The 27,325-nt window shown below is 44.1% G+C and overlaps 2 protein-coding genes across 3 annotated transcripts in view; one reads left to right on the forward strand and one right to left on the reverse strand.

Moving 5' to 3' along the window:
• Positions 1-6,266, reverse strand: part of UBTD1 (ubiquitin domain containing 1) — a 52,266-nt gene extending 46,000 nt beyond the window's left edge. The window contains exons 1-2 of one of the 2 annotated variants that reach the window (XM_070043872.1): positions 5,737-6,266; positions 916-954 (exon numbers count right to left, since the gene is read on the reverse strand). Coding sequence is in view for 1 of the 2 variants with exons in the window: in XM_030865239.3 (XP_030721099.1) it covers positions 5,737-5,806 (70 nt within the window). In the remaining variant the exon portion in view is untranslated. The remainder of the gene's footprint in view (positions 1-915; positions 955-5,736) is intronic. The other variant, XM_030865239.3, reaches the window with a different exon arrangement.
• Positions 6,267-6,633: 367 nt separating this feature from the next.
• The window catches only part of MMS19 (MMS19 homolog, cytosolic iron-sulfur assembly component), a 32,359-nt gene continuing 11,667 nt past the window's right edge, over positions 6,634-27,325 (forward strand). Inside the window, exons 1-8 of the mRNA XM_030865230.2 lie at positions 6,634-6,776; positions 17,886-17,934; positions 19,894-19,994; positions 20,739-20,824; positions 21,215-21,289; positions 21,700-21,769; positions 22,151-22,279; positions 22,365-22,426. Coding sequence (XP_030721090.2) covers positions 6,665-6,776; positions 17,886-17,934; positions 19,894-19,994; positions 20,739-20,824; positions 21,215-21,289; positions 21,700-21,769; positions 22,151-22,279; positions 22,365-22,426 — 684 coding nt within the window. The 5' untranslated portion in view covers positions 6,634-6,664. The remainder of the gene's footprint in view (positions 6,777-17,885; positions 17,935-19,893; positions 19,995-20,738; positions 20,825-21,214; positions 21,290-21,699; positions 21,770-22,150; positions 22,280-22,364; positions 22,427-27,325) is intronic.

The raw sequence follows: 27,325 nt of genomic DNA on the forward strand, positions 1-27,325 counted from the left end.
TGGTTGGGACCCTAGTAAGGGGCTTCACTCTGTCCTCCTGTTCAGCCCCAGCAACTCCTAGCAAGAGGCTCCCAAACCACAGGAAATTACATCCCAGGTATTTGAGACCTTACCCAGGCCTGGGGTGAGAGAGAAGCCAGTCCCAGGAACAGAACACCACTTTGAGGTTGCAGTTAAATCCGTCCATTAGGATACATCCACCCACCTAAGATGAGACAGCAATCAGGCCTGCTCATTCCTGCTCTTCTACAGACTGTACCCACTCTGTTCTACACACTAGCTTCATCCACAAATATTTATTATGCACCTACTACATGCCAGGTGCTGCTCTAGGTGCCATGGAACAAAAAAATAAAAATCTCAGGTCACACATAGTAGGGGAGATAGCCAATGTCAGGCGGTGGTGAGTGCCAGGGAGAAAAATAAAATAGGGAAAAGGTGGTAGATAATGCTGAGAGCAGGTAGCGGAAGGAAGGGGATCAGTTTTAAAAAGGATGGCCTGGTGGCGCAGTGGTTGAGAGTCCGCCTGCCGATGCAGGGGACACGGGTTCGTGCCCCGGTCCGGGAAGATCCCACGTGCCGCAGAGCGGCTGGGCCCGTGAGCCATGGCCGCTGAGCCTGCGCGTCCGGAGCCTGTGCTCCACAACGGGAGAGGCCACAACAGTGAGAGGCCCGCGTACCGCAAAAAAAAAAAAAAAAAAAAAGATGGCCTGGGAGGCCTTGACTGACAAGAAGGGAGGAGCCTTGGAGGAGGAGAGAGAGGGACCCATTCAGATTTTAGGGGGTGGAACAGGGGATGAAGAACAAGAGATGGCTGAGGAAAGGCAAGGTGTTGAAAATCCTATCGTGTCTTGTAGGCCAACACAAGGACTCTGAATGAGACGGGGAGCAAAGGAGTAACAAAGTCTGACTTACAGTTTACAGCATCTCTCTGGCTGCTGTGATGAAAATAGTCTGTCGGGAGACAAGGGAGGAAGCAGGAAGGTCAGTTAAAAGGCCAGTGGTAGCTTAAACCAGGGTGAAAGTGGTGAAGATGGTGAGAGTCAGGTTCTGGATACATGTAAGGCAAAGACAACAGGATCTATTGATTAAGTGGAGGTGGGATTAAAAGGGAGGAGTCAGGGATGATATTAGAGTTTTGGGGGCCTGAGCAACTGGAAGGATGAAATCACCATTGGCTGACTTTGGGAGGACAGAGGGTGGGGTGGGCCATCTTTCTGTTTTGGAAATGTTAAACTGAGAAGCCTTTTAGACATTAGGTGTGTTGAGCAGGCAGCAAAATATACAAGGCTGGAGTTGGAGAAACTGGGCTGAAATTATACATGTGGGAGTCACCAGCATACGTAATAATACAAAATTGTATGTATTATCATACCGGATTTCTATGTATGATCACACACACTTTGTATATTTACTGTCTGCACCCCCCAAAACTATAAGCTCCATGTGGCTAAGGACCCTCTGTCTGTTCACAGCCAGCAACGTGCCTGGCACTCAGTAAATATTTACTGAGCAAATGGAGAAGTTGCCCAATTACTCCCTCAAGAATAGCCACAGCAGCCCACACAATGAGAAGTAGGCTCTCTTGCAACCACAGAGCCAAGCCCAGCCAGCCCAAAACAGGGCCCTGGGTCTGTCCACCCCGAGCTTGAGATTCCAGAACGTAAGTGGATATGCTTGGCACATCACAGATAGCTGGGTTTCAGCCCTGCCACATTCTCAAAGGGTGGAACTGGGCAAGACACCTGCCTGCTCTACCACCTCTATTTCTCCCGGGGATGGGCCTGGGAGGGGCTGCCTCACCCACTTCATGTGCAGAGATATCAGATCTATCCAGGGTATATGCATGGGTTGGTGGGAGCCCCCCAAAGGAGTAATTCCCCACGTATTCTCTGGAGCATGCAAAGACCACCCAGCACCTGAAGGGGAGAACTCAGACCTACTGAGAATGTATTAAGAGTAATAGGTTAAAAAAAAAGAGTGACAACCACAAATCTTGATGAGATGAGAGTACCGCCTAATCCTTCTAGCTCTTGGAAGACTCCCTGACCGGTAGGCCTTGTGTCTCTGCTTCACCCATCAAGTGACTAGGAAGACAGAACAAAGGCCAAAGAGTGACATAAGAATGCGTAAGATTTCAGCTCATTAACTTTCCAGTGTAGAACAGCTGCCTTTGTGAAGATGGTAAAAACAGCTCTAATGATCTGGTATAGCCCCCTCCCTTTCTGAGATATTGCAAGTGTGACCCAGAGAGGGTTAATGACTTGCCCAGGGTTACCCAGCTGCAGGCCTAGACCTAGAAGTCAGGTTTTAGCTCTCTGTTGAGGGTTTCTTCCCACTACGGCAGTGGTGAAGGAAAGATAAGAGTTATGGTGGGAGGCAGGGGGAGTTTTAGGCATTAGTCTTACAACATGAAACTATGTCCTTGTCAAAGGGTAAACTGCAGATGTCACAGGAATGCCAGGTGCATGCTGTGAAGTTAAGAAAGAGTCCGTCCCGGGCTTCCCTGGTGGCGCAGTAGTTAAGAATCCGTCTACCAATGCAGGGGACATGGGTTCGGGCCCTGGTCCAGGAAGATCCCACATGTCGTGGAGCAACTAAGCCCGAGCGCCACAAATACTAAGCCTGCGCTCTAGAGCCCATGAGACACAACTACTGAGCCTGTGTGCTGCAACTACTGAAGCCCGTGTGCCTAGAGCCTGTGCTCCGCAACAAGAGAAGCCACCGCAATGAGAAGCCTGTGCACTGCAACGAAGAGTAGTCCCCACTCGATGCAACCAGAGAAAGCCCGCGTGCAGCCACAAAGACCCAACACAGCCAAAAATAAATATATAAATAAATTACTTAAAAGGAAAAAAAAAGAGAGAGTCCATCCCTTATACCAAACTTGTCATCCTCCAGAGTTCCCCTTGGCTTTGGACTGTATGAATAAAGCTATTCATAGTAGGACCCACAGAAGTGAAATAAAGATACACTAACAGATTTTTTTTTAAATGCAGATATATACCTCAGTAAAACATTTAGGTGAAAATTTTATTTATTTATTTAATTTATTTTTAATTTTTTTTTTTTTTGGCTGCGCCACATGGCTTGTGGAATCTTAGTTCCCCAACAGGGACTGAACCCAGGCCATGGCAGGGAAAGAGCCAAGTCCTAATCACTGGACTGCCAGGGAATTCCCGTGTAAGCCTTCTAAAATCAACAAATATTGAGTCCTTCCTCTGTACAAGTCATTGTGATAAGCGCCTAGTGTGTGTGTGTGTGTGTGTGTATGACTATATGAATGAGTGAGACAGAGAGACAGACACACACACACAAACACACACACACACACACACACACGGTCTTCAAGGCTTGCAGTGCAGTTGCTGATATGACTGTAACATCAAAGAAATGACTAATAATGTGGAGTAGATAATTGTTAAGTAAGTGGTATAATGGGACTGCAGGAGTTCTCAGAAAGAGCAATCATGTTTGCTGGGGGGTGGGGGGGACTTGTCAGGCAAGGTGCTTCCAGAAAGATAAGGGATTTGAGGTGGACCTTGAAGAGAAGAAAGGCTCTTGATAAGAAGGGGGAAAGGGCATGAGCAAACACAGGTGACATTAATGTCAAAGAAGAGAAAGAAATCACGCCTTAAAAGGTAGGACTGGACCAGATTTGAACAGCCTTGAAAGTTAAAGTTCTTGTAGGAGTGGGAGGAGCAGAAAGATTTCTGAACATAGAACTTACAGGATTCAGAACAGGTTAATTTAACAAATGCCTTCTGGGACACTACCATGTGCACGCACTGGATGAATAACTGAAGATGTATTTGCCTTTGGTGGGGAACTAACTTCAGTCTGGGAGATGAATTGGCCTTGAGGTGACAAAGGGCAGGTTTGTAAGACCTGCTGAAGGAAGAACCAGCAGGGCCCAGAGAATGACTCCTCCAGGACATGGAGACAAAGACAGCAGAGAGAATTCTTCAAAGTATAAATTTAGGCAGCTGGAAGAATGGAAGAGTAAAGGGAAGCTAGTTGAGGAGGAGAGATGCAGAGCTGGTTTTAGAACTGTTGAACCTAAGGTTAACTACATCTGTGTCTAGTGGGCATTTAGATATATGAGTCTGGGGTTGGAGAGACAATAGTTGAAGATACAGCATAGGGGTCTTCCCAATGGACGAGTTGGGGGGCTGAGTAAGATTCCTCTGGGAGGGAGCATGATGAGAGAAACAAACGGAATGTCAGACTGAACCATGGGCATCCCACACTAGGAGGTGATGGCGGGCGGGAGTGATCAGAGAAAAAAACAATGCCAAGGAGGGAAAAGTTGGGGGAGGTGTTGGAGTTTCAAATGGGAGAGGGTTGTCAACAATAAAAAATGCTACAAATCAACTATGTGGGCTGAGCACATAAATAATAAGTATTTGTTGAATAAGTGAATGAATGAAAGAAAGAAAGCCTTTGGATTTGAGAATCAACTTTCCTCAGTCAGAAGAATGGCCAGGGTTGCCCTCAGACAAGAGGACTTCAACGCTAAATTTTACATCGTCCTCCCTATAAACACATGTTGCTTCTTGCACAAGTCATCCTGTCCACCACACAGACATCCTTCCCTGCTTCCCCCATGTTTCCCCTCATCTTCCGTCCCAGTTTCCGGAACTCAAGCAACACAAACCTTCGGTGTCAAAGGAGACAGGAAACTCCAACTAGAGTTTCTACTTCATTAACAACTCTGCCTGTGGCTCCTCTTACATAAAGGGATATGTGGCAATTGAGTGGAACAGGAGACTGCATTCTAGCCCCAGCTGTACTACTGACTAGCTGTGTGGCTGGGGACAAGCTGCTCAACCTCTCTGGAGCTGGGCTTTTCATAGACAAGAGGAGGTAGGTCTATCTGGACTCTAGACAAGTTTCGAAGGTCTCTTTCAGCTCTAAAGTCTGCGATTTTATCATTCTCAGAAGGCCCTCGCAACACCCTCAGAGAAGGAAGTGAAGTGAGTACAAGACCCGGGGAAACGACCGCCAGACCTCTTACCCAGGCGAAGCGCCAGGATAGGAGGAGTGTACCCAGAAAGTGAGAAGGAGCTGCCGGCCCTCGCGGATCACCAGGGAGCAGATCCCATTCCCAAGGCTGGGAAGGATCCCAACAACCCGAGTGCGATTCCCACCCCGCACCCCACCTTTCCTAGACTCTCAGACGACCGGGAGGCTCTAAAAAGCCCTGCGGGAAAAATAAAGATTTCTTTCCCAGAGTCCTGCGCTGCTTTTGCAAGTCGGATTCCAGCAGACACGATCTGCAGCCCGATAATGACACAGTCTTTGGAAGGAGCGACTGTTCTCGTTTCGCTCGCTCCGAGTTCTGGGGACGTCTGGCCGCCCGCGCCGTGCCCCGACGGGCGGGCGTCCGACCCCGGCACCGCTGACGGGCCAGCGGCGCCCCCGCCCGGGGCTCTCCTCCCCGCCGCCGGCCCAGCTGCGGTCTGCAAACATTTCCTGCCCCCGCCCCCACCCCCACCCGGAGCTTCCCAGTTGGAGCGAGTTGGGCTCGCAGCCGGGTCAGCGCTCGCGGTTGCCCCAACTCGGCTCCCCCGGCCCGCGGGGCTGGACAGGCGGACCCCGTCTGGCTCCGGAGCAGCCATCGGGGAAACCCAGGCGCCAGGAGCCGTGGGAGGTCGCTCGGGAAGCCCAAGTCTCGGGCAAGAAGGAGGACAACTGGCGGGGCGCCGACGACCCTGCTCCCTTCCCTGTCGTTACCTGCTCGCTTGCGGGGGTGTCCTGGGGCGGTCGGCCTCTCCCGGCGCTGTCTCCCCACGCAGTTGCCCATGCTGGCTCCTCAGCCGGGCCCCATGCACCGGAGGCGGCGGGGTGGTCGGCTGCTCCGCGCTCCTGCCCCGGACGGCGGCGTCCCGGGTCAACGGCTCCTGCCGCCCGGCATCCGGCGCTCCCCAGTCTCCCCCGGGGGCGTGCTCTACCCCTGCACCGGCTTCGCCACAAACTTTGCGGGCGAGGGGAGAGAGGGAGGTGGCCGACTACCCAGCACAGTCCCAGGTGGCCGGGCCAGGGGGGCCCGCGACGGTGCCCGGCCGGAGACCAGCTCCGCTGGAGGGGCGGAGAGAGGGGGCGGGCACCGCCGCAGCTACTCCCGGTTCGCTCGGGGCTCCCAGCTGGGGCCGGCCCCCCGGAGCCTGTCACTCACCTGCCTAACCCCGCCCCAGCCCGGCCCCGCTCCCTGCCATCCGCTCTCGGTGCCCGCGCCGGCGGCACCGCCCCCCCAGGTGCGCATGTGACCGAGGACACCGCCCCCTTGGGCCGGCCTTTTTTTCTCATTGGCTTCCCCCAGGGTGCGTACCGCCCCTCGGCCCCACCCAGCCAGGTGCCCGCCCCACCGCCCGTCTCCCAGGGAGCTGGGCTGGGAATTATTCGCCCTCAAAGGCCCCCGGCTGCGTGCCCATCAGCCGCCCTCCCTTCCTGAGCCACCGCCCCGACTCCAGGCCCCGCCCCTTGGGGAGGGACCGTCCCATCCCTCCCTGGAACTGCCGGGCCTGGAGCCGGCAGGCACGTAATCCAGAGAGAGCCCCGCCCCCTCATCTTTCGCCACGCAATTGGCTCAGGAGGCGCGTGCGCGGAGAGGCCCGTCCCGTGCCACCTCCCACTTCCCCTCCCACGGTTTCCAGTTCGCGTCATGGCCGCCGTCGCCGCTCTGGAGGCGGTGGCGCCTACGGGCGCCCTGTGGGGCCTCGTGCAAGACTTCGTCATGGGTCAGCAGGAGGGCCCCGCTGACCAAGTGGCTGCAGGTACGGCCGACGGCGCCGCACGGCTTCCGCTTTGGGGCCTCCAGGAGGGAGCGGCCTCAGCACAGGCGCCGGGAGGGAAGGGAGTGAGGGACAGCGGTGACTTTGAGAGATTAGTCCGGGGCTGGTTGTGAGCACCGCGTGCTTAAGAGCCATAACAAATTGCGAGTCGCTTGCAGTCTTCCTTAAAGCGCCCTTACGCCCCTTGTCTCGGTTTATAGCCATCCTGTGCGCCGGCCGGGGTTAGGAGATTGATTACCATTTCACAGATGAGGAAACAGGCCCAGCGAGGGCAAGAGACTCTCAGATCAGGCCAGTGGGGGAGCTGGGACTCGGACCCAGTTCCTGCAGTTCAGAATCACGGGCTCACGCCGCAAAAGCACGTTGTTTCTAGGAAGTTGACGTGACAAGAAGCATCTTCAGCGGCATCAGCTCCAGTCGCGTGGCATGCTGGGAGTGGCCGGGCGGCCGGATATCTGACTGGCTGTAGTTGGAGAGAGGAGGAGAGAAAGCAGTCTAGGGGGAGTTTGAGAAGTTCTGCATATCTTCCTTAAGGCTTTCCCTCCGTTTCTTGGTAAAGTTCTTGATTAATTTGCTTTGTGACTTTTTAACGTGGAGTTTGTTTTTATCTTTTCCCCAGAACTCCACTTTCCTGCTTTCGATCAGTTTAGGGATCTCTTAGTTCTGACAGCTTATCTAAGATTTGAATAAAACAAATTACAGATTTCATTGGAATTCTGAGACTTTTCACTCTTTTAGAAAAAAAAATCTAAAAAGTTGTTGAATGTTAGGAGGCCTTCAGACCTTGTGTTTAAGTAATAGAATACAAAATAATCTTGTCAGCACAGATGCTTTTTGTCTCTATTTTTGGAAATTTTGCGTGTTTGGGGAGAAGTAAAGGATACATTTCTCTTGAAAATTGAACATATTCACTATTAGAATATGTGAGAAATGAATAATGTGAATCTGCCAGAAGTATAATACTTTGATCCTTAGCAATATTTCAATTTAATTTAATCCTTCCACCATTATTGAACACATTATTCTTGAAACACGATGCAAAGTAATAGGGATATAAATACAAATTACGCTAGATGTGTGCCTACCAGGGACTTATAATATGGTGGGAGAGACTGCCATGCAAACGGATAGTACACCATGAAAAGGGCTGTAAGAGGTATGTGCAGGGTGACATGGAAGCATCAAGGAGCAAATAAATGCCTGATGTAGCCTTTCCACTAAGTTAACTTCTTACAGCTTTGTGCAGTATAGTGTGTCGTCAGTGCTTATGATTAACAACTACAGTGTATTATCAATGTCATTTTTCCCCATATTTTATTATGAAAATTTTCAAACATACAGCAAAGTCTAAGTAATTTTTTCATAAGAAAAACACACATACACCCACGACCTAGATTCTACCATTAACATTTTAATATAATTTGCTTTATCATGTATCTATCTGTCATTTAAATTGCAGATAGCAGTACACTTCCCTCTAACTGCTTTGGTATGTATATCATTGACTAGGGTTTGTTTATAGTTTAATACAAATTTTGGTGTAAAATTTGTATTCAATGAAGTGTACAAATCTTAAGCATACATTCACTGATTTTGAAAAATGCTTACACCTACCCACTATCAAGATAAAGAACATTACTATAAAAAGTGTTATTTGTAACTTTTTTCACAGTTATACATTATGAACACAGTAATTTAGGGTTCTTCAAATTCAGAACACACTTGAGAAGTCAGCATGAATAAAGACCGCCAAGTTCTTATAAATATTTTTGTAGAATTTATATTTTTTGAAAAAAAAGTGGCCTAAACTGTTGTCTAGTTTAAATTTAGCTCAACTAAGACTGTAACACTAGCCCTGTTGTAATTTAGCTCTCCTGATTAGGAAAGGAGGTTGGTAATAACAGATAACTAACAGAGGGGTAATAACAGATAAGGTTGAAAAGGTTTGGTGGGGTTGGATGATGCCTAACCTTGGATTCTAAACAGAGGGATTTAAGTGACCTATTGTAGGTAATTGGGATCAATGTAGATCCTTGAGCAAGGGAGTCATATAGTGAAGATGAATTTGAGAAGGATTAAATCGGTATTCTCAATCTTAGATCACAGCCTTAGTTAGGGTTGTTGAAGGCTGACAGTTTTAAAGCATCCCCAGAAAGAATAAGATGTGCTTTCTAATCCTCCAGCCTAAATCAAGCTTCGTTAGTGCTGAAGGGACCAGCTTTCTATTCAGCCACTCATAGCCGCAGCCTCTCCTACAAATTGTAACTGCAGAAGGAACGTCCTGTGATCACAAAGGCAGCTACCAACTTTGTTTTGCACCTGGGTTCCTGATGAGAGTAGGTGTCAGATGTAAAGGTGCAAATGATGGAAGAGAAATGACCTGGCAGCCTAAGAGTTAAAGGCTGCTCAGCCAGGCATTCAATGGCTACCACTCCCCTCCTGGATCTTTAGTTCCAGGCAGCCAGTTGATTTGCTGTTCCCCTGATTGCTTTGCTTCCCAGATCCCTCCACTGGCTCCATCTAATTAAAGTTAGGCCTGGGATTAAAGGCCCAGTTTGAGTGCTCACTGCCTGCCCCCAAGTGTCTCCTGATTACTCCAGCCAGACATCATCTCACAGTTCAGAATCTCTGGGGTACTTATTTCTCAACCACTCATACTTATTTGCAGACTGTTTAGTAGCTACTTCTGTACACATCTCTGCATCCTACCTGCCTGTTTCTACCACCATAGTCTCCTGGAGACTAGCATAAGTAGGTGGTATAAATGAATGGAATAAAAGATGCTGAAGGAAGAATCTGGAATTTGAGGGCTAATTAGTTATAGGGCTTGGAGGAGAGGGAGGACTCTAAGATGACCTCAAGCTTTTGAGCCTGAAGATGAGCAAAAGAAAAGTACTATATCCAAAAATTGGGAAGGGAGCTGATTTTGAACATGTTGGATTTATAGGTGATGGATATAAATTTTCTTCCTCTTGGTTATTTGGATTTGCCTTCATTTCAGTCTTTATTGTATTTTCCTACATTTGTAATTCCACGAGGAGACCACTATTCTTGAAACCAGAAAACTGTTAAAGAAAAGTAAAATATAGTTCTGAGAAATGTCTGTGGCATTCTCAGCAGAAAGGGCATTTTGAGAGCTTGATTGGAACTGAGTCCTGATTGGGAATTTTCTCTCTCCTGTTCCTTCACATCCTCCCCCCCTCCCCTTCCCCCTTGGCTGCTACTCCAGATTCTCAAGAGGCTGCAACTCCATCAGACAGAGGTCTGATTGTGCATTCTATGTCAGTGCTCATATAAATACTCCTTTGACGACTCCTCAGTGCCCCACACGGACTGGTGCCCTGCTGAGGAAAGAGTGGGTATTTAGCAGGTGCTAGTAGGTCCATTTTTAGAGAACAGATCTTGGACACATTGGAAAAACTTAGCCAACCTATATAGGGAAAGGAACTTACATTTATTTTTCTTATGCCAGTGAGACTACCCCTAGGAAAAGTAACTTTTTATTAGCTTCTTTCATCCCTAGAGTCCAAGTGCATAATTAACAGTACTTCCAGGTATTTTTCATTTGGAAGAACTTTTATTGTTAAGAGAACTAATCACTTAAAGTTAGTGATGGACGGTCCCATACACCCAAGAATTTTACTCCTTTCCTATGTTACCCCAGGCTCTGTTTATATCACTGTGGTAACACTGAACTTGTTGTTCTTTGATTGTTTTAAGTGTCTTTCTGCCCCAACAGACTGGGCTCCTTAAAAGCTCCCTGTCTATATTTCTCTCTCCAGTCCTAACACAGTAATTGATTTATAATAGGTATTCAATAAATGTTGAATAGATAAATGAAACCAAACGTACATGACAATTTTTTTAAAGAATGATTCAAGGAACGTGTAAGAGGGAGTAATTCTGTTTTGGGAATCAAGGAAGACTTCACGGAAGAGTTGCCATTTGAGCTGGGTCTTGAGGAGTTGAAGTTCCTCAGACTGACAAGGGCAGGAAAGAGGCATTCCAAACCAAGGGAATGTGTTTCCAGGCTTAAGGATATGTAAGATCTTGACATGTTGAGATTTCATGTGACTGAATGATAGGAGTTATGATCAAAGGTGAGGCTGGAGGGGATTGAGGGCTAAATCGTGAATGACATCAAGCCAAGGAGTCAGGTCTTAGGCAATGAGGGGCAAAGGGAGATTGGTGAGCAGGGAAGTAATTGTGCATTTTAGATAGATTAGGGATGGATCAGAAGGCTTTTTTTTTTTAATTGAGATAAAATTCACCACTGTAACCATTTTAAGTGTACAAATAAGTGGCTTTTAGTATATTCACAATGTTCTACAACTACCACCACTATCTAAAAATTACAGAACCTTTTCATTACACTAAAAAGTTGAAGGCTATTTTGACAGCTGTCCCTGTATAGTCTGGTTATAAGGGATGAAAAGGAAAAGATGAAAATTTGAAAGACGTTCTAAGATAGGCTCAACAGAACTAGAATAAGATGTTAGATTTAGTTACCTTTGTGAAAACATCTTCAAAATACTGATTCTAGGGCTTCCCTGGTGGCACAGTGGTTGAGAGTCCGCCTGCCGATGCAGGGGGCGTGGGTTCGTGCCCCGGTCCGGGAAGATCCCACATGCCGCGGAGCGGCTGGGCCCGTGAGCCATGGCCGCTGAGCCTGCGCGTCCGGAGCCTGTGCTCCGCAACAGGAGAGGCCACAACAGTGAGAGGCCCGCGTACCGCTTAAAAAAAAAAAAAAAAAAAAAAAAAACTGATTCTAGTTCTTTGCCACCTTATTTGCCATTTTCCTTACTCTTATTTACTGTTGCAATAGCTTTATTATTTTTTCCTAATTTTGTATGACTTTTGTACTTCACTTTTATGTTTGTGCTGCATTAATTCAAGATGGATTCTTTGTGAAAGTATGAAGACTAAAGGGCTTTGCCAGGAGAATTCACCCATATACTGGGATTCAAGAAATCACATGCAAATGGATGTTTCTTTGTAATTGTAAAACAGCCAGTTTCATAATGATGTATACCGAATGCTGAAGAACTCTTTTTCATTTATAAAATTTGAGGCAGCCTATATCAGTGAGATTGACTAGTAGAGAGTGTGAGGGAAACTTTCTCTGGTGGTAGAAATATTCTATATCTTGATTGGGGTGTTGGTTACTCTGGGTATACTTTTGTTAAAACTAATCAAATTATATGTTCACTGTGCATTCCACTGTATGTAAATTATACCTCAATTTTTTTTTTTAATGAAAAAATTAGAGGTGACTGAGTGAGGCCTAATAGTCAGGTACTTTGTCTTAACAGCACTTGAGGTACTTCCAAAGAGAGTCCCTAGCCCAGCATACACAGAGGACTTTGATGGTGTTGCTGAAGAAGGATGGTTCAGTTCAGTAACAGTTATCAGTCCCCTATGGCTTCCTATGTGCTAACACCCTTGTGGCCGCTACTGAAATTATTTTTTAGATGGGTTTTTCAGCAGAGTTTCCTGGGTTCTGTCCAGGAGGTTCCAGAAAAGTACCCTTTTCCACCCTCCCAAATGGTGCAACTTTGTAACCCAGAAATGGGTATCTCTCTTCAGTACTGACGTTAAGGAATTGGGTGTAGAACAACTGATAGTGCCTTGGTTTGTCCTTTTAGTCTAGCTGCTGCCCCTTCCCCCACCCCACAGCTTGCGCATTTTTCCCTTTGGCTCTTTCTCAGGAGCAGGGGCAGCACTGGGCCTTCCACATCCTGGCACGAGTAAGGCTAAGAGTGCCTGATGTCTAAATTGGTGCCAGTCACGAGCTATGAATCCCAACTAGAGCACTCCCTTCCTCAGTCAGATCGGACTTCTTACTCTAGTACCAGATTGCGCCTCAGCTCAGTTCACAGCTATTGTTCAGAGACCACAGACTTAAGGGGGACTGGAAGTTTAGGAGTTTTCTCAAGCCTGTTTTTCACCTAGCCAAAGTCTGGTGTTGTCGAGAGCTGACTAATTAGGTCTTGCATTTAGAAGTAGGTGGGTTGGGGACCCAGAACAGGCTGCGAAAGTAATTCCCTGATTGCCACACCTTATTGAGCTAAAACCCCTCTACGTTAATCAAACGCTTAGGAAGATGGCTAGCCTTTGCTCTTTGTTTCTCCTTTGAAAATTTATCCCAAGATGATTCTGTTAGATCTATGTGAATTACCATTGTGCTGTTGAAATTGCATTTTCAAAAATAAGTAATACACTCACATGGTGCAACATCCAAAAGGTGCAAAAAGATACACAGTGAGGAGTCTCCCTTCCATCCCAAGATGGCATGCAGACTGTGACAAATGAATTTACTATATTACTAGTGTATGATACATCCTTGCTAAAGGGGATGGGGGGAAAAGCTGATCTAAGTGACTTTGGAAAACAATATTTTGTCTGGAGACTATAAGGCTAAAGAGAAAACTGTACATAAATACTGTACTCTGCTTATAAATTTGTTTCTCACAGAGGCTGACAATTCTGAAAGTAGTTTATTAGCTACACTAGTGTTGAAAAGAATAATAAATGGTATAATAGATAATGGGAACCAGGTTTCTCACTGTCAGAGAAATAAATTACAAATAAGCAAGGGGGAAGGCTAGAACGAACCCTGTGGCACTAGATTAGAGAGGAGACTAATATGATCTTATGTTTAGTTTAATATATATGGGTAGATACAGACATAATGATAATATGTGTGTATACGTGGGTTAGAATACGTACATATATTTCCCAGCTCTCTCTGCTGAGGAGGGCCTAGAAGCAGTGACACCCCAATAGCAATGAGCACAGTTACACCCAGATCTTGGTTTTTAATACCATTCTCCAATAAAAGGAACCAGGGCTTCTTGGAGAAAAGGCTGATTCAAGGGTTGGGTCAGGGAAGTTACAAGATGACCCTGTAGTATTTTGTAGTGCCAGAAAGTAAGAAAGCACTTAAAAAAATAAAAGGATGGGGCATGGCAAAGGGACACTGGTGCCAACCTAAAAAAGCTCCCCATGGCCAAATATAGAAAATTTGAGCAACAAAATAACCTAGTATTGGGGCTTCCCTGGTGGCGCAGTGGTTGAGAGTCCGCCTGCCGATGCAGGGGACACGGGTTCGCGCCCCGGTCCGGGAAGATCCCACATGCCGCGGAGCGGGTAGGCCCGTGAGCCATGGCCGCTGAGCCTGCGCGTCCGGAGCCTGTGCTCCGCAATGGAAGAGGCCACAACAGTGAGAGGCCCGCGCACGGCAAAAAAAAAACACCTAGTATTGGATTATAACCCAAGGAATAAAATAAATATACATGAGCTTATGCTGATGTAAACAACTGAATAAATGAAGAAAAGAGAAGAGATGAATCTTCCTTAGAATAACTCCAAATAACATAGATAAATACTCTCCTTCTAGGAAATGAAGCTTAATCTCCTGTTTCCCCTTAACTGTGGACTGGACTTAGTGACTCCCTTCCAAAGGAAAGAGTGTGGGAAAAGAAAAAATAGTATCAGTATGTATGGTGCAGAGACCTGCTGACACTACCTTAACCAAGTGATCAAAGTTAAAATCACCAGTGATAAGTCATGTTGATATATTGTACCTATGATATGATGTGATGAGAAAGGCACTTCACCTCTATGCTATTCTTTCTCCAAATCCATAACCCCAGGCTAAACATGAGGAAAACATCAAAGAAACCCATATCAAGGGACATTCTATAAAGTAATTCTTTTAAAATACCAAGGTCATGAAAAGCAAGGAAGACTGAGAAACTTTTCACAGACTAGAGGAGACTAAGGATTCATGATGGCTAGTTGCAATGTGGTGTCCTTAATTGGATCCTGAAACAGGAAAATTACATTAGTGGAAAAACTGGTAAAATCTGAATAAAGTCTAGAGTTTAATTAAAAGTAATATACAAATGCTAATCTCTGTTAGTTTCGACAGATATACTATGTAAGATGGTAACATTCAGGGAAACTGGGCGAGGGGTATACAGGAACTCTATACTGTCTTTACAACCTTTTTTTAAATCTAAAATTATTCCAAAGTGTAAAACATTTTTTTAAGTCTACCTCTCAATCCCCAGCTACCCGTCTCCCTCCCTAGAGACAACCAGTGTTACTAATTCCTTTCATCTTCTAGAGATATAAATAAATACAAATAGAAATAATTCTCCCTCCCTTTAAAAACAATGCTATGCACATACTATATACTATTTATGTACACTCTATTTATGTTCTGCTTTTAAATCTTTTCCCACTATCAGTATAAATATACAGGTTCCTCAGTCTTTTTTCAATTTTTTTCCTAAGTAGTTACAGAGAATTCCATTATGGATGTACTATAACTTATTTAACTAGTTTCTTTTTTTTTTAATTTTATTTATGTATTGTTTATATAGCAGGTTCTTATTAGTTATCTATTTTATACCTATTAGTGTATACATGTCAATCCCAATCTCCCAATTCATCCCACCACCACCACCACCACCCTCCCCGCCACTTTCCCCCCTTGGTGTCCATAGGTTTGTTCTCTACATCTGTGTCTCTATTTCTACCTTGCAAACTGGTTCATCTGTACCATTTTTCTAGATTCCACATATATGCGTCAATATATGACATTTGTTTTTCTCTTTCTGACTTACTTCACTCTGTATACAGTCTCTAGGTCCATCCTCCTCTCTACAGATGACCCAATTTCGTTCCTTTCTATGGCTGAGTAATATTGCATTGTATATATGTGCCACATCTTTATCCATTCATCTGTCGATGGACACTTAGGTTGCTTCCATGTCCCAGCCATTTGTTGTTTGCAGTCATTTGCTATTATAAATCATTCTGAAATGAAAAAACTTGTACATGCATTATTTTGCACTTTTACAAGTATATAGGATAAATTCTGAGAAGATTCCCTGGATTAAAGCCTACGTACATTTGTAATTTAAAAAGTATTTTCAAATTGCCTTCCATAGGGACTTCTCTGGTGGTCCAGTAGTTAAGACCCGCGCTTCCACTGCAGGGGGCGCAGGTTCGACCCCTATGCAAGCAGTTAAAATCCTCCATGCCCCACAGGCGCGGCCAAAAAAAGGGGGGGGTGCTCCATAAAAGGGCAGTACCAATTTTTACTCCACCTACAGTGTTTAAGAGTGCCTTAATTCCACGCACCATCACCAAACATAAGCGTGATACAAAATGTTTGATCTTTGCCAGTCTAGTATGTTAAAAACCAACGTTTTGGGGAGTTGAATTTGCATTCCTGTTGTTAATATGGTTGAACATCTTTTAAAATTGGTTGTTGGTCTTTTTTCTCAATGACTTGTAGAAGTGCTTTTTATATTGGTAAAATAGCCCTTTGTTATAAGAATTGCAAATATTTTTTCCCAGTTTGTCTTATGATGTTTGTTTTTGCCTTGCAGAAAATCCAATTTTTTTTTTTAATGTAGCTGATTTTAACCAATCTTTTCTTTTATGGCTAAATGTAACTATGTTATACTTAGAAATGTTCTCGTGTGTTTTTTTCTTTAATCCATTTGATATTTACTTTGGTGAAAGATTCGGAGCCATTGGTTTGTTTGTTTGTTTGTTTCAAATATTTACCCAATCATGCCAACACCATTTATTGAATAGTCTGTTTTTCATTTTGAAATGTGATTTTTAAAATCATATTCTCATGTATTTGTGTCTCTTTCTGGATTTGCTATTCTATTTCTGTACCATTGATTTCTTTGAATATGAACTCATACTACACTGGTTATATTTTGTTTTTTACTTTTATTATGGAAAACATAAAGTATATTCAAAACTATACAGTATTTTATGGGCTTCCCTGGTGGCGCAGTGGTTAAGAGTCCGCCTGCCGATGCAGGGGACACGGGTTCGTGCCCGGGTCTGGGAAGATCCCACATGCCACGGAGCAGCTGGGCCTATGAGCCACGACCGCTGAGCCTGCACGTCCGGAGCCTGTGCTCTGCAACGGGAGAGGCCACAACAGTGAGAGGCCCGCGTACCGCCAAAAAAACAAAAACAAAAAACTATACAGTATTTTAATTACTGTGACTTTATAACAATCTTTTACTATCTGGAAGAACTGCCTTCCCTCCCTCCCTCATTGCTCTTTTTCAGAATTTGCCTGTCTAATTATGTATTATTTTTAACACAGTAACTTTCTCAGTGGTTCTTTAAAGTTTTCACCATTCAGATATTCACATTTATATATATATATATATATATATTTTTTTTTTTTTTCTTGCCTGCGTTGGGTCTTTGTTGCTGCTTGCAGGTTTTCTGTAGTTGCAGTGAGCCGGGGCTACTCTTCGTTGCAGTGTGTGGGCTTCTCATTGTGGTGGCTTCTCTTGTTGTGGAGCACAGGCTCTAGGTGCGTGGGCTACAGTAGTTGCAGCACGTGGGCTCAGTAGTTGTGGCACGCAGGCCATAGAGCGCACGGGCTTCAGTAGTTTTGGCGCATGGGCTCAGTAGTTGTGGCTCTCAGGCTCTAGAGTGCAGGCTCAGTAGTTGTGGCACACGGGTTCAGTTGCTCCACGGCATGTGGGATCTTCCCGGAGCAGGGATTGAACTTGTGTCCCCTGCATTGGCAGGCAGATTCTTAACCACTGAGCCACCAGAGAAGTCCCCAGATATTCACATTTTTTGTTAGGTTTATATCTAGGTATTTTTCTCTCTCTTTCTCTCTTTTTTAATTTTTATTTGTTGCTATGGTAAATAGGCTCTTTTTTCCTTTATATAATTTTTCAGGCTATTGTATGTGTGTATGTGAAAGTTCTTATTTTCATATTAATTTTGTACCTAGCCACCCTAATGAATTATTTTGTTTGTAGTATTTTTTTCATTTATTTCTCTTGGATTTTCTAGATAAACAGTTACCTGCAAATGATATATTGATTTTCTTTTCAATTTTTATACTTGGAGCTGCATACTTGAAGTGTTACAGAAATGCTTTTCATGTAGGAGAGGCTCTTGGCAAGCATGGCGGGCCCCATGGTGTAAGACCTAGGGTAGGCAAAAACATTGGTAATTAGAGCCATTGAACCCTGGGATGGAATTTTATTTTTATTTTTTCAGATTTCTTTTTCTTCTTTCCTTTAGATGTGAAATCTGGAAGCTATACGGTGTTACAAGTGGTGGAAGCCCTTGGGTAAGAGCCTCTGCTCTAGAATACCAGTCTCCAGCCCTGGCGCTGCACTCTGAAAAAGTTATTTTGTCCTGAATTTCTCCTACTGTAGCCCAACACTCTCCTCCCCCTCCCATATCAGTACCTCAGGTTAAGCCAGTGTTTCTCCTGAAAAAGGATTCTTGCCACCTGACTGAGGCCCCTAAGGAAGTGTTGGGAACACCACCTGTGGGTCACATTAGCTCCTGGGTCAGCCCACAGGTTTAGGCTGAGATGGGTGGTTGAAAGCCATCAACTGTTAGTTAATTAGGGCTGGGATTCCTCTTCTGCTTCTTTAGACCCACCCTCCCCAATAGGATTCTAGTCAGCCTACATCTGACTCAGACCTGCTGTGAGCCCAGCCTGGGGAGTGGTCAAGAGGCTGACCTTGCACCAGGTTCCCCACTATAGGAAAAGGCTTGGAAAAACAGCTGGAAGACCAGTGTTACCACCAGATATTCCAAGCTCCGGAGGAACTATATGCTTGTAGTCTAATGTCTGCTTTCCTCATATTTCATACTTGGTAGACCATTTAAATTGACATTTAAATTAGCGAAGGTTGTTAACTGTCATGGCTAGCATGTCTTCTAAAACAGAAAAAACTAGAAAATTGGGGAGAGGGTGGGGGAGTAAGGTCACTATTATGCATTTTTCCCACATAAGAGACCTTTTGGCCTTTCTCCTCATGTTGTGGCCTTGGTCCATTTTTTTTTAAATAACAGCTTTATCGAGATACAATTTATGTATCATAAAGTTCACCATTTTAAAGTGTGTATTCACAGATTTGTACGACCCTTATCACAGTCAGTTTTAAGACATTTTCATCACCCCAAAGAGAAACCCCACGCCCATTAGCAATCACTCCCCATTCCTTTCTCTTCCTAGCCCCTGGCAACCACTAATCTACTCTGTCTCTGTGGATTTGCCTATGCTGAAAATTTCACATAAATGGAATTATACAGTAATATGTAACCTTTGTGATTGGCTTCTTTCACTTAGCATAATGTTTTCAAAGTTCGTCCCTGTTGTAGCATGTATCAGTACTTCATTTCTTGCTGAACAATATTCTGTTATATGGGTATACCACATTTTGTTTACCATTCATCAGTTGAGGGATATCTGAGTTGTTTCCGCATTTTGGCTATTCTGAATAATGCTGCTATGAGCATTTGTGTGCCTTGGTCCATTTTTAAATGCACAGTTTTCTACTTCTACCTTTCTATAAGTTCCTGTCCTAAGGATCCTGTCAAAAGTGAGCTTCTTTTTACCCCATTACCCCTAGCTAGAGATACTCTTAACCTTGAGGTTTCATTCATGTATCCTGGCCAGTTCTCCTTCAGAAGTCTTCTACCTCCTGCATTTACTTAGATTCCTTCTGGTATGTCTAAATGTGAGTTGTTTTGATGATAAATCACCTCCTTGTTGCTTCAGCCTAGGTCTTCCCATATCAATAATCCTAAATAGTTAAAACCTTTACTCTGACCATCTTACTTTGTAAACTTCCAATTATAAAGACCATAATGGTCTTCCAGTTATAAAGACGATATGGTCCCTAAGACTATAGTGGTTGCTTTAACAGTGATATATTTATTCTCCTCCTGTTTTGGTAGAAGCTGCAGCTGCCAGTCATCTCTTGAGCCCTGTGGTTAGCTGCTAAGCTCTGTTTCAGAGGAATGTCACAGTTGTATGAGAAGGAGTAAGCCCCATGCCCAGTCAGTGCCTGGAGATGGACACTTCTGTTGGCTGTGGTGTCACGTATGCCTCTAATGATGCCAGGTCAATCTGGGGATTGGCCTTAGTGTTGTCTGTAATGCTAAGCACCTCCAGAATACCTTCCTGGGCCGGCTTCCATGCCCAGGGGGTGAGTGTGACTAATTGCAAAATATTTACTTCAAAAGTTTGAACTGGGTAATGTCAGGCTGTCTCTATCTTACTTTACCCCAGGTCCTCTCTAGAGAATCCAGAACCCCGAACTCGGGCACGAGGAATCCAGCTCTTGTCACAGGTGCTACTGCAGTGTCACTCCTTGCTCCTGGAGAAGGAAGGTACTGGCATCGCTAGTAGGAGTGCTGAGCCAAGGCCTTGTCTATTCAAGCCAACTTTACAGGGAGGGAGGGAGGACATAAGGTATCTGTGAACTCTTAATTCAGGGTCTTCATTCCTCACTGGTATATGTGGCAGAGAAGATAAGAATTGAGACACAAGACACATGGATTTCAAATGTAGCCTTAGACAGTATTTTTCAGTATATCTTCCCCTCTTTGTAAAATGGACAAAGTAGTGTTTCATAGATGGAGTGGAAAAGTAATGAAATATCAAAGTGTTTTGAAGTCCTGAGGAAAAAAGCCAACAACTTATTTATCTTCTATAAAGCTTTATTAGCATCTAGCCATGCCCATTTATTTACCTATTGTGTATGCTGCTTTTATGTTACAGTGGCCCAGTTGAGTAGTTTTGACATACTATGTCCTACAAGCCTAAAATATTTACTGTCTGGCCCTTTGAGAAAATTTGCCAACCCAAGTTCTGTAGAAAGGCAGTTCTCGGCTTGAGAATGGGTTTGATTGTGACCTAGTGAGAATGGATAATAAAAGATGTTCACCTATTTTCCTGACAGATCAAGGAAGTTACCCTCAAATGGGAGGGCTTGGGACATATCTCTCAGTGAAGGAGAAAATTTGTAGTGAAGCCCAAGCAGGAACAGCCCTTATAAACTTTGGGAAGGAGCAAAGCCGGTGGGCCCTCCTCCAGCCTGTGTAAACTAACGGCTGAATTTCTGGTCTGTGCAGTGGTACACTTGATCCTATTCTATGAGAACCGGCTGAAGGACCATCATCTTGTGATCCCGTCTGTCCTGCAGGGTTTGAGGGCACTTGTGAGTTCTTTTTTGTATTACATACCATGTTTGCAGGAACCTATTTCCAGTGAATTCTCTCCTTCCCCTTAGAGGGTGAGACTTCAAGTGCTTCAAAGCAGATACCCAGATGTGGGACTAAACTAGTCTCAGCCAGCTCCACTTCTGTTTTTAGTTTGTAGAGTAAAAGTATCCTTGGGGGACTGGAATTCAAAGCCAAACTGGAAGGAGCTGCAGAGACCTAATCAACTTGAGAAAAGGGACCATGTATCTCACTGTTAGCACTTCTTCCCAAACCTGGATGTTGTGATTCCCACTGTAGCTAAATAGCCCTGTTTTAGGCTTGTGTCTTGAAAGCTGTGCTAGAATTCCCAGAATTCCCTCTGTGCTCACACTTCTCTTCTCCCCCAGAGCCTGTGTGTGGCCCTGCCCCCAGGGCTGGCTGTCTCCGTGCTTAAAGCCATCTTCCAGGAGGTCCACGTACAGGTGAGTGATAACAGTCACCTTGGTATTCTCCTCTATCTCCCAGCCATTGACGTAACTAGAATTAGATGGCAAAAAAAATTGCCTTCTAAGTTCTGAACTCTTTCAGGTCTTTGACCATGTTCACATGCTATCCCTTGCTACTGTATAAGGAGAGCGAGGCATGCCTTTATGTCTGACCTGTGTCCTCTTACACTTAAAGTAAGGCATACAGCAGACAGGTTTTGGTTATCGGTTCCACTGCTGGACTGCTGGGCAATAGCCGTATCCTTTCTCTACATTTCCTCTGAGGTTCATCTTATACTGGTGTAAAGAGCACTGTCCACTTAGAGATTGTGAAGCAGGAAGTAGTTTTGTCAGCTGAGGTATTCTTTGGGCACTTTCTTTACTTACTTCCTGTCTCTCCTACCAAGTCCCTGCCACAGGTGGACCGACACACAGTCTACAGTATCATCACCAACTTCATGCGAACCCGGGAAGAAGGTAAGAGGCAGGGCTCTCTGGAAAATCTGAAAAGTGAGCACATCTTTTTTTTCCCCCATTACCAGGACTCATTTTAGCCCGGGGTGATATAGAAGAGCCAGTACTTTGAGAGGATGATAAAGGGAAACTGGGAGCCACTCACTCCCCAGGAAAGTAAAGAAATGGTGGAGTTTGAGCTGATGTTTTAAATTCTTACCTCTGTAACAATTATGTATTGTTGCACATCTTCTCTTCACTGAGAACTCTCTTGGAATAGGAAAACAGAAAGGGCCTGCTCTGGTAGGCAGGAAAGTCAGTGATAGCAGAGGGAGAACACAGGCCAGAAGAAAGCCCAGCTTTCTATCCCACGGGACAGTAATGATCTTGTTCTCTCCTCCGCAGAGCTGAAGGGCCTAGGAGCTGATTTCACCTTTGGCTTCATCCAGGTGATGGATGGGGAAAAGGATCCCCGTAATCTTCTGGTGGCCTTCCGCATCGTCCATGACCTCATCTCCAGAGACTATAGCCTGGGTACACCCTTGTAGCCTTGAATTAGCTGGTTGGGGCTTGTCAGATGAGAGGCTTATAAGTCCTCATTCTTTTTCTGTTGCCTTAGGACCCTTTGTGGAGGAGTTGTTTGAAGTGACATCCTGTTACTTCCCTATTGATTTTACCCCTGTAAGTAGTACCTTTCATTCATTCACTCATTCAAATATTTGTCCAATGTCTGTTATGTGCCAGGCCCAGTTCTAGGCCCTGAGGGTGCAGCGGTGAACAAAAGAAACAATCCCTGCCCTCAAGAACTTAACGTTTTAGTAAACTGGGAAGTGGAAAAACATTTGCCATGGGAGGAAGGGTTCAATTCGGCAGGTATTTGGGAGAGTCCTTGACAAAGTATGTAGTGCTTCGAACTACAGGATTGTATAACATGATTCATGTCCTTGAAAGTTGAAACATTTAAGTAACAGTAAGAGATTGTGGACCAAAACAAGTGGTGTTATAATTGTTCAAAGAAGACAGAGTTTAGTGTGAGCTAGAGTAAGCAGGAACTGACTTCACAGATAAGATAGGATTTCTGGTGGTTTCTGAAGGATGTGTAGGATATGATCCTGGATTCTGAGGGTGCATCTCAGGCAGTAGAAACAAATTGACTAAACAAAGACGACACAGTTGAGCACAGTGTGTACAGGAGGTGTTTGCTCTGATGCCCTCGGACTTTCCTCCCACTCTGCATCTTGATTTTCCTTCTTTTTCCAAATATTCAGGGGCTCATCACTATATGGTACGCATGGGTATGTGTACTGCAAGCATTAGTGATTTGAAAAAAATGAAAGGAGTTATACCACAGCATACCAAACTACATTGGAGCATTGACTCTCAGTGCCTTTAAAGATACACAGCCATTTTTGCCACAGGGAATTTCTTAACCAGCTTATTCTAGTTGACATCAATTGCTTGGGACCACCTCTCTGATATTCTTTTCATCTCTTTTGTAATCAGTATCACTGTTTCTTCTCAGAAGAACTTAAGCCTTTTAAATAGGGACACCTGGCTTTTAGTGTAACAATTTATGTTAGAAATATTCTTTATGGTCTTACCAATCTGTTTTGGCCATTTGCCATCCTCATAGTGGATCACATCAGTATAAGTGATGGTTCCTATCCTGTGTGTAGGGGTCAGCAAACTTTTTCTGTTAGGGCCAGATAGTTACTATTTTAGACTTTGCAGGCCATATGGTCTCTGTTGAAGCTCCTCACCTCTGCTGTTCTAGCACAGAAACGGCCATAGACACTGGAATGTGGTACAGTGGCTATATTGCAATAAAACTTTATTTATGGACACGGAAATTTAAATTTCATATCATTTTAATGTGTCACAAGATACTATTCTTTTGATTTTTTTTCAACGACTTAAAAATGTAAAAACCATTCATAACTTGGCCATACAGTCTTAACTGGTTGCTTCCTACTCTTAATGCAGAGTAGATAATCTTCCTTTACCATCATCTAGGGATTCCTTTGTCTTTTCTCTTGGATCGGATCTCTTATTTCCTGGGTTTATGTACTTCCTATTTTATAGTTTACTCCCTCATTTTGGTGGTGCACATCCCTTATTAGCTTCCCCAGTGTGTAAAAAGAGTGAAACATTTAGATTTTTGTAAATCTAGAATGTCTTCATTCTTTCCTCCCACTTATTGACAATATGGGTATGAAAGTGAAGGCATTGCTACATTTACCTCGAATTTTCAGTTGCTGTGAAGAAGTCTAAATTCTTTTTGATTTGCAAAACTTTATGGTCACTTTTTTTCCTCTTTTCTGGAAGCTTTTAAGTTTTGATTATTTTCCCCCAATATATTGAAAATTCACAATTATGTGCCTTAGTACGGGTCTGCTTTCATGCATTGTATTGGGTACTTGGTAGGTCCCATCAATCTGGAAACTCACGTCCTTCAGTCCTGGGAAATTTTCTTGCATTCTTTCTTTGATGATTTCTTTCCCTCTGTTTTCTCTGTTCCTTCCTTTTGGAACTCCTATCAGTCTTCTGTTAGACCTCTGAATCTCCTACTTTTCTTTCATATTTCTTACCTCTCCCTTTTTGTTAGTTTATAAGAAAATTCTACAGTTTTATCTTTTCTGTCAGTCAAAGTCCAGGCATGAAAACAGAAACCACTTTGGTATTTAAAACAGAAATAATTTAATGCAGGAAATTGTTTTTACAAGTTATGGGAAAGCTGAGAAGCCAAACGGGATAGTGAGGCAACCTATCAATAGCAGGAAGCCATTATCACCCCTAGGCTGGAGGGACAAAGGGAAGAGTTGATGTTACTGGACCTCAGGGGCTGAGAGTATGACAAAAACATAGGCCTATCAGTAGAAGCTGGAGCCATGGAGGAGATGGTGCCAATGCTGAAAGCACCCACTAAATTGGAGAAATGGGAAGAAATGCCCTGGGTTTTCCTTTCCTTCTGACCTGCATTCTTCTACAAGTGCTTCCCGTTGGCTGAACCCAGGCCATTATGGGAGCCTGGGAAATGTAGCCTGCAGTGGTCAGCCCAAGGAATGGCTCTGAGGGCAGAAAGGCCCAGGACTAGCACATCTCCTATTAACCCCTTCTATTGATTTTGTTTCTCATTTCTGCTCTCATGCTTTGAATTTCCCAGGACCTTTTTTTTTTAATTAATTTTTATTGGAGTATGGTTGTTTTACAATGTTGTGTTAGCCTCCACCGCACAACAAAATGAATCAGCCGTACACATACAGATATATCCCCTTCCCTTTTGGACTTCCCTCCCATTTAGGTTACCACAATGCATTAGGTAGAGTTCCCTGTGCTATACAGTATGTTCCCATCAGTTGTCTATTTTATACATAGTATCAATAATATATATGTGTCAATCCAGTCTCCCAATTCCTCCCACCCCACCCCTTTCCCCCTTTGTATCCATACATTTGTTCTCAACATCTGTGTCTCTATATCTGCTTTGCAAATAAGATCATCTATACCATTTTTCTAAATTCCACATATATGCGTTATTATACGATATTTGCTTTTCTCTTTCTGACTTACTTCACTCTGTATGACACTCTCTAGGTCCATCCACGTCTCTACAAATGACCCAATTTCATTCCTTTTTATGGCTGAGTAATATTCCTTTGTATATATGTACCACATCTTCTTTATCCATTTTCCCAGGGCCTTTTATTGTCATTTTTGATGATCTCTTGAACGTCTTTTGTTTTGTTTTTTTAAATATTTATTTATTTGGCTGTGCTGGATCTTAGTCACAGCATGCAGGATCTTTGTTGCCACATGCGGGATCTTTAGTTGCACCATGCAGGATCTTTTAGTTGTGGCATGCAGGCTCTTAGTTGCGGCATGCAGGATCTCGTTCCCTGACCAGGGATCGAACCCAGGCCCCCTGCATTGGGAGCTCGGAGTCTTAACTGCTGGACCACCAAGTTAAGACTGGTGGTCTTTTTTTCTTTAGCATTCTGTTCTTATTTAATCCATGAATGAATTACTTTCTTACTGTTTTTGAAAACTCTCCCCACATATGTGGTCTTTGTTTCCTCCAAGTTTTTTTTTTGTTTTTGGTCTCTATTTCCAGGTTAGAGGCTTTCTTCAGATATCTGGTAATCCTTGGGAGTTTGCACATGTTTCAAAGTGAGAATTATAAAGTTGAGTGGGAGCTCTGAGCACAGGGAATGGGCTGGCTGAGGATGAACTTCCCTGTATAGTGGCTTACATGGACAGCTTGGGAACCCCCAGTGTATTCTTCCTCTTGGGCTAGTCAGGTTCTTCTAGAAAAAGACCTTAGATCAGCCTAGAGGGAGAAGTCTGGCTACAAGCAAATAGGGCTGGAAGGGGTTGGAAAGTCTCAATTCTCAAAACTGTATCACTTAGACTTCTTTTTTTTTTTCCTGCCGTGCCGTTCCCCAATCAGGGGTTGAACCCGGGCCCTGGTAGTGAAAGCACTGAGTCCTAACTACTGGACCACGGGGAAATCCCACTTAGACCTCTTTTGATTCAGCACCCAGGCCCTCAGCTGCACCTATGTCTCTAAGACTAGACCTCTGTCTTACCCTCTCTAAAGAATTAAACCTCCAGATTCTACTGCAGCTAGGGAGGACTTGAGAAGCAATCTCGGAGGTCAGATTACTTCTCGAACCCCACTCCCAATTCCAAAGGTACCTGGTACTTCTGGTTGCGAAGCCTTTTGAGGAGACTGGTGTATATGGGGAGTTACTCAGCATTCCCCAAGCCTACTGAGGATTCTGTTGTCTTGGCTCTGCTAAGTCATTTTCTTCTTATCCATCTGCTTTTCACCTTCTACAGTTTTGTTGCTAACATCCCTTATCCTGTTCTCATCAACCTTTAGCTTTATAGCTTTAAAAAAAAAAGAAAAGAAAGGAAAATCCCTTTACTGTATTTTTGGTGGGGTTTCTAAAGAGAAAAGGAAAATCTGATGTATGTTTTCAGTGTGCCTTCTTGACATACACGTGGCCAACAGGCACATGAAAAGATGCAAATCAAAACTACAATGAGGTATCACCTCACACCTGTTAGAATGGCCATCATCAAAAAGTCTACAAATAATAAATGCTGGAGAAGGTGTAGAGAAAAGGGAACTCTCCACTGTTGGTGGGAATGTAAATTGGTGCAGCCACTATGGAAAACAGTATGGAGGTTCCTTAAAAAACTGAAAATAGAGCTACCATATGATCCAGCAATCCCACTCCTGGGCATATATCCAGAAAAGATGAAAACTCTAATTTGAAAAGATACATGCACCCCAGTGTTCATAGCAGCACTATTTACAAGAGCCAAGACATGCAAGCAACCTAAATGTTCATCAACAGATGAATGGATAAAGATGTTGGGGGGGGGTGCATGTGTGTGTGTGTGTGTGTGTGTGTGTGTGTGTGTGTACATACACACACACACAATGGAATACTACTCAGCCATAAAAAAGAATGAAATAATGCCATTTGCAGCAACATGGATGGACCTAGAGATTATCATACTGAGTAAAGTAAGACAGAGAAAGACAAATATTATATGATATCACTTATATGT

The sequence above is a fragment of the Globicephala melas genome, chromosome 16 (genome assembly GCF_963455315.2).
Source record: "Globicephala melas chromosome 16, mGloMel1.2, whole genome shotgun sequence".
Taxonomy (NCBI): domain Eukaryota; kingdom Metazoa; phylum Chordata; class Mammalia; order Artiodactyla; family Delphinidae; genus Globicephala; species Globicephala melas.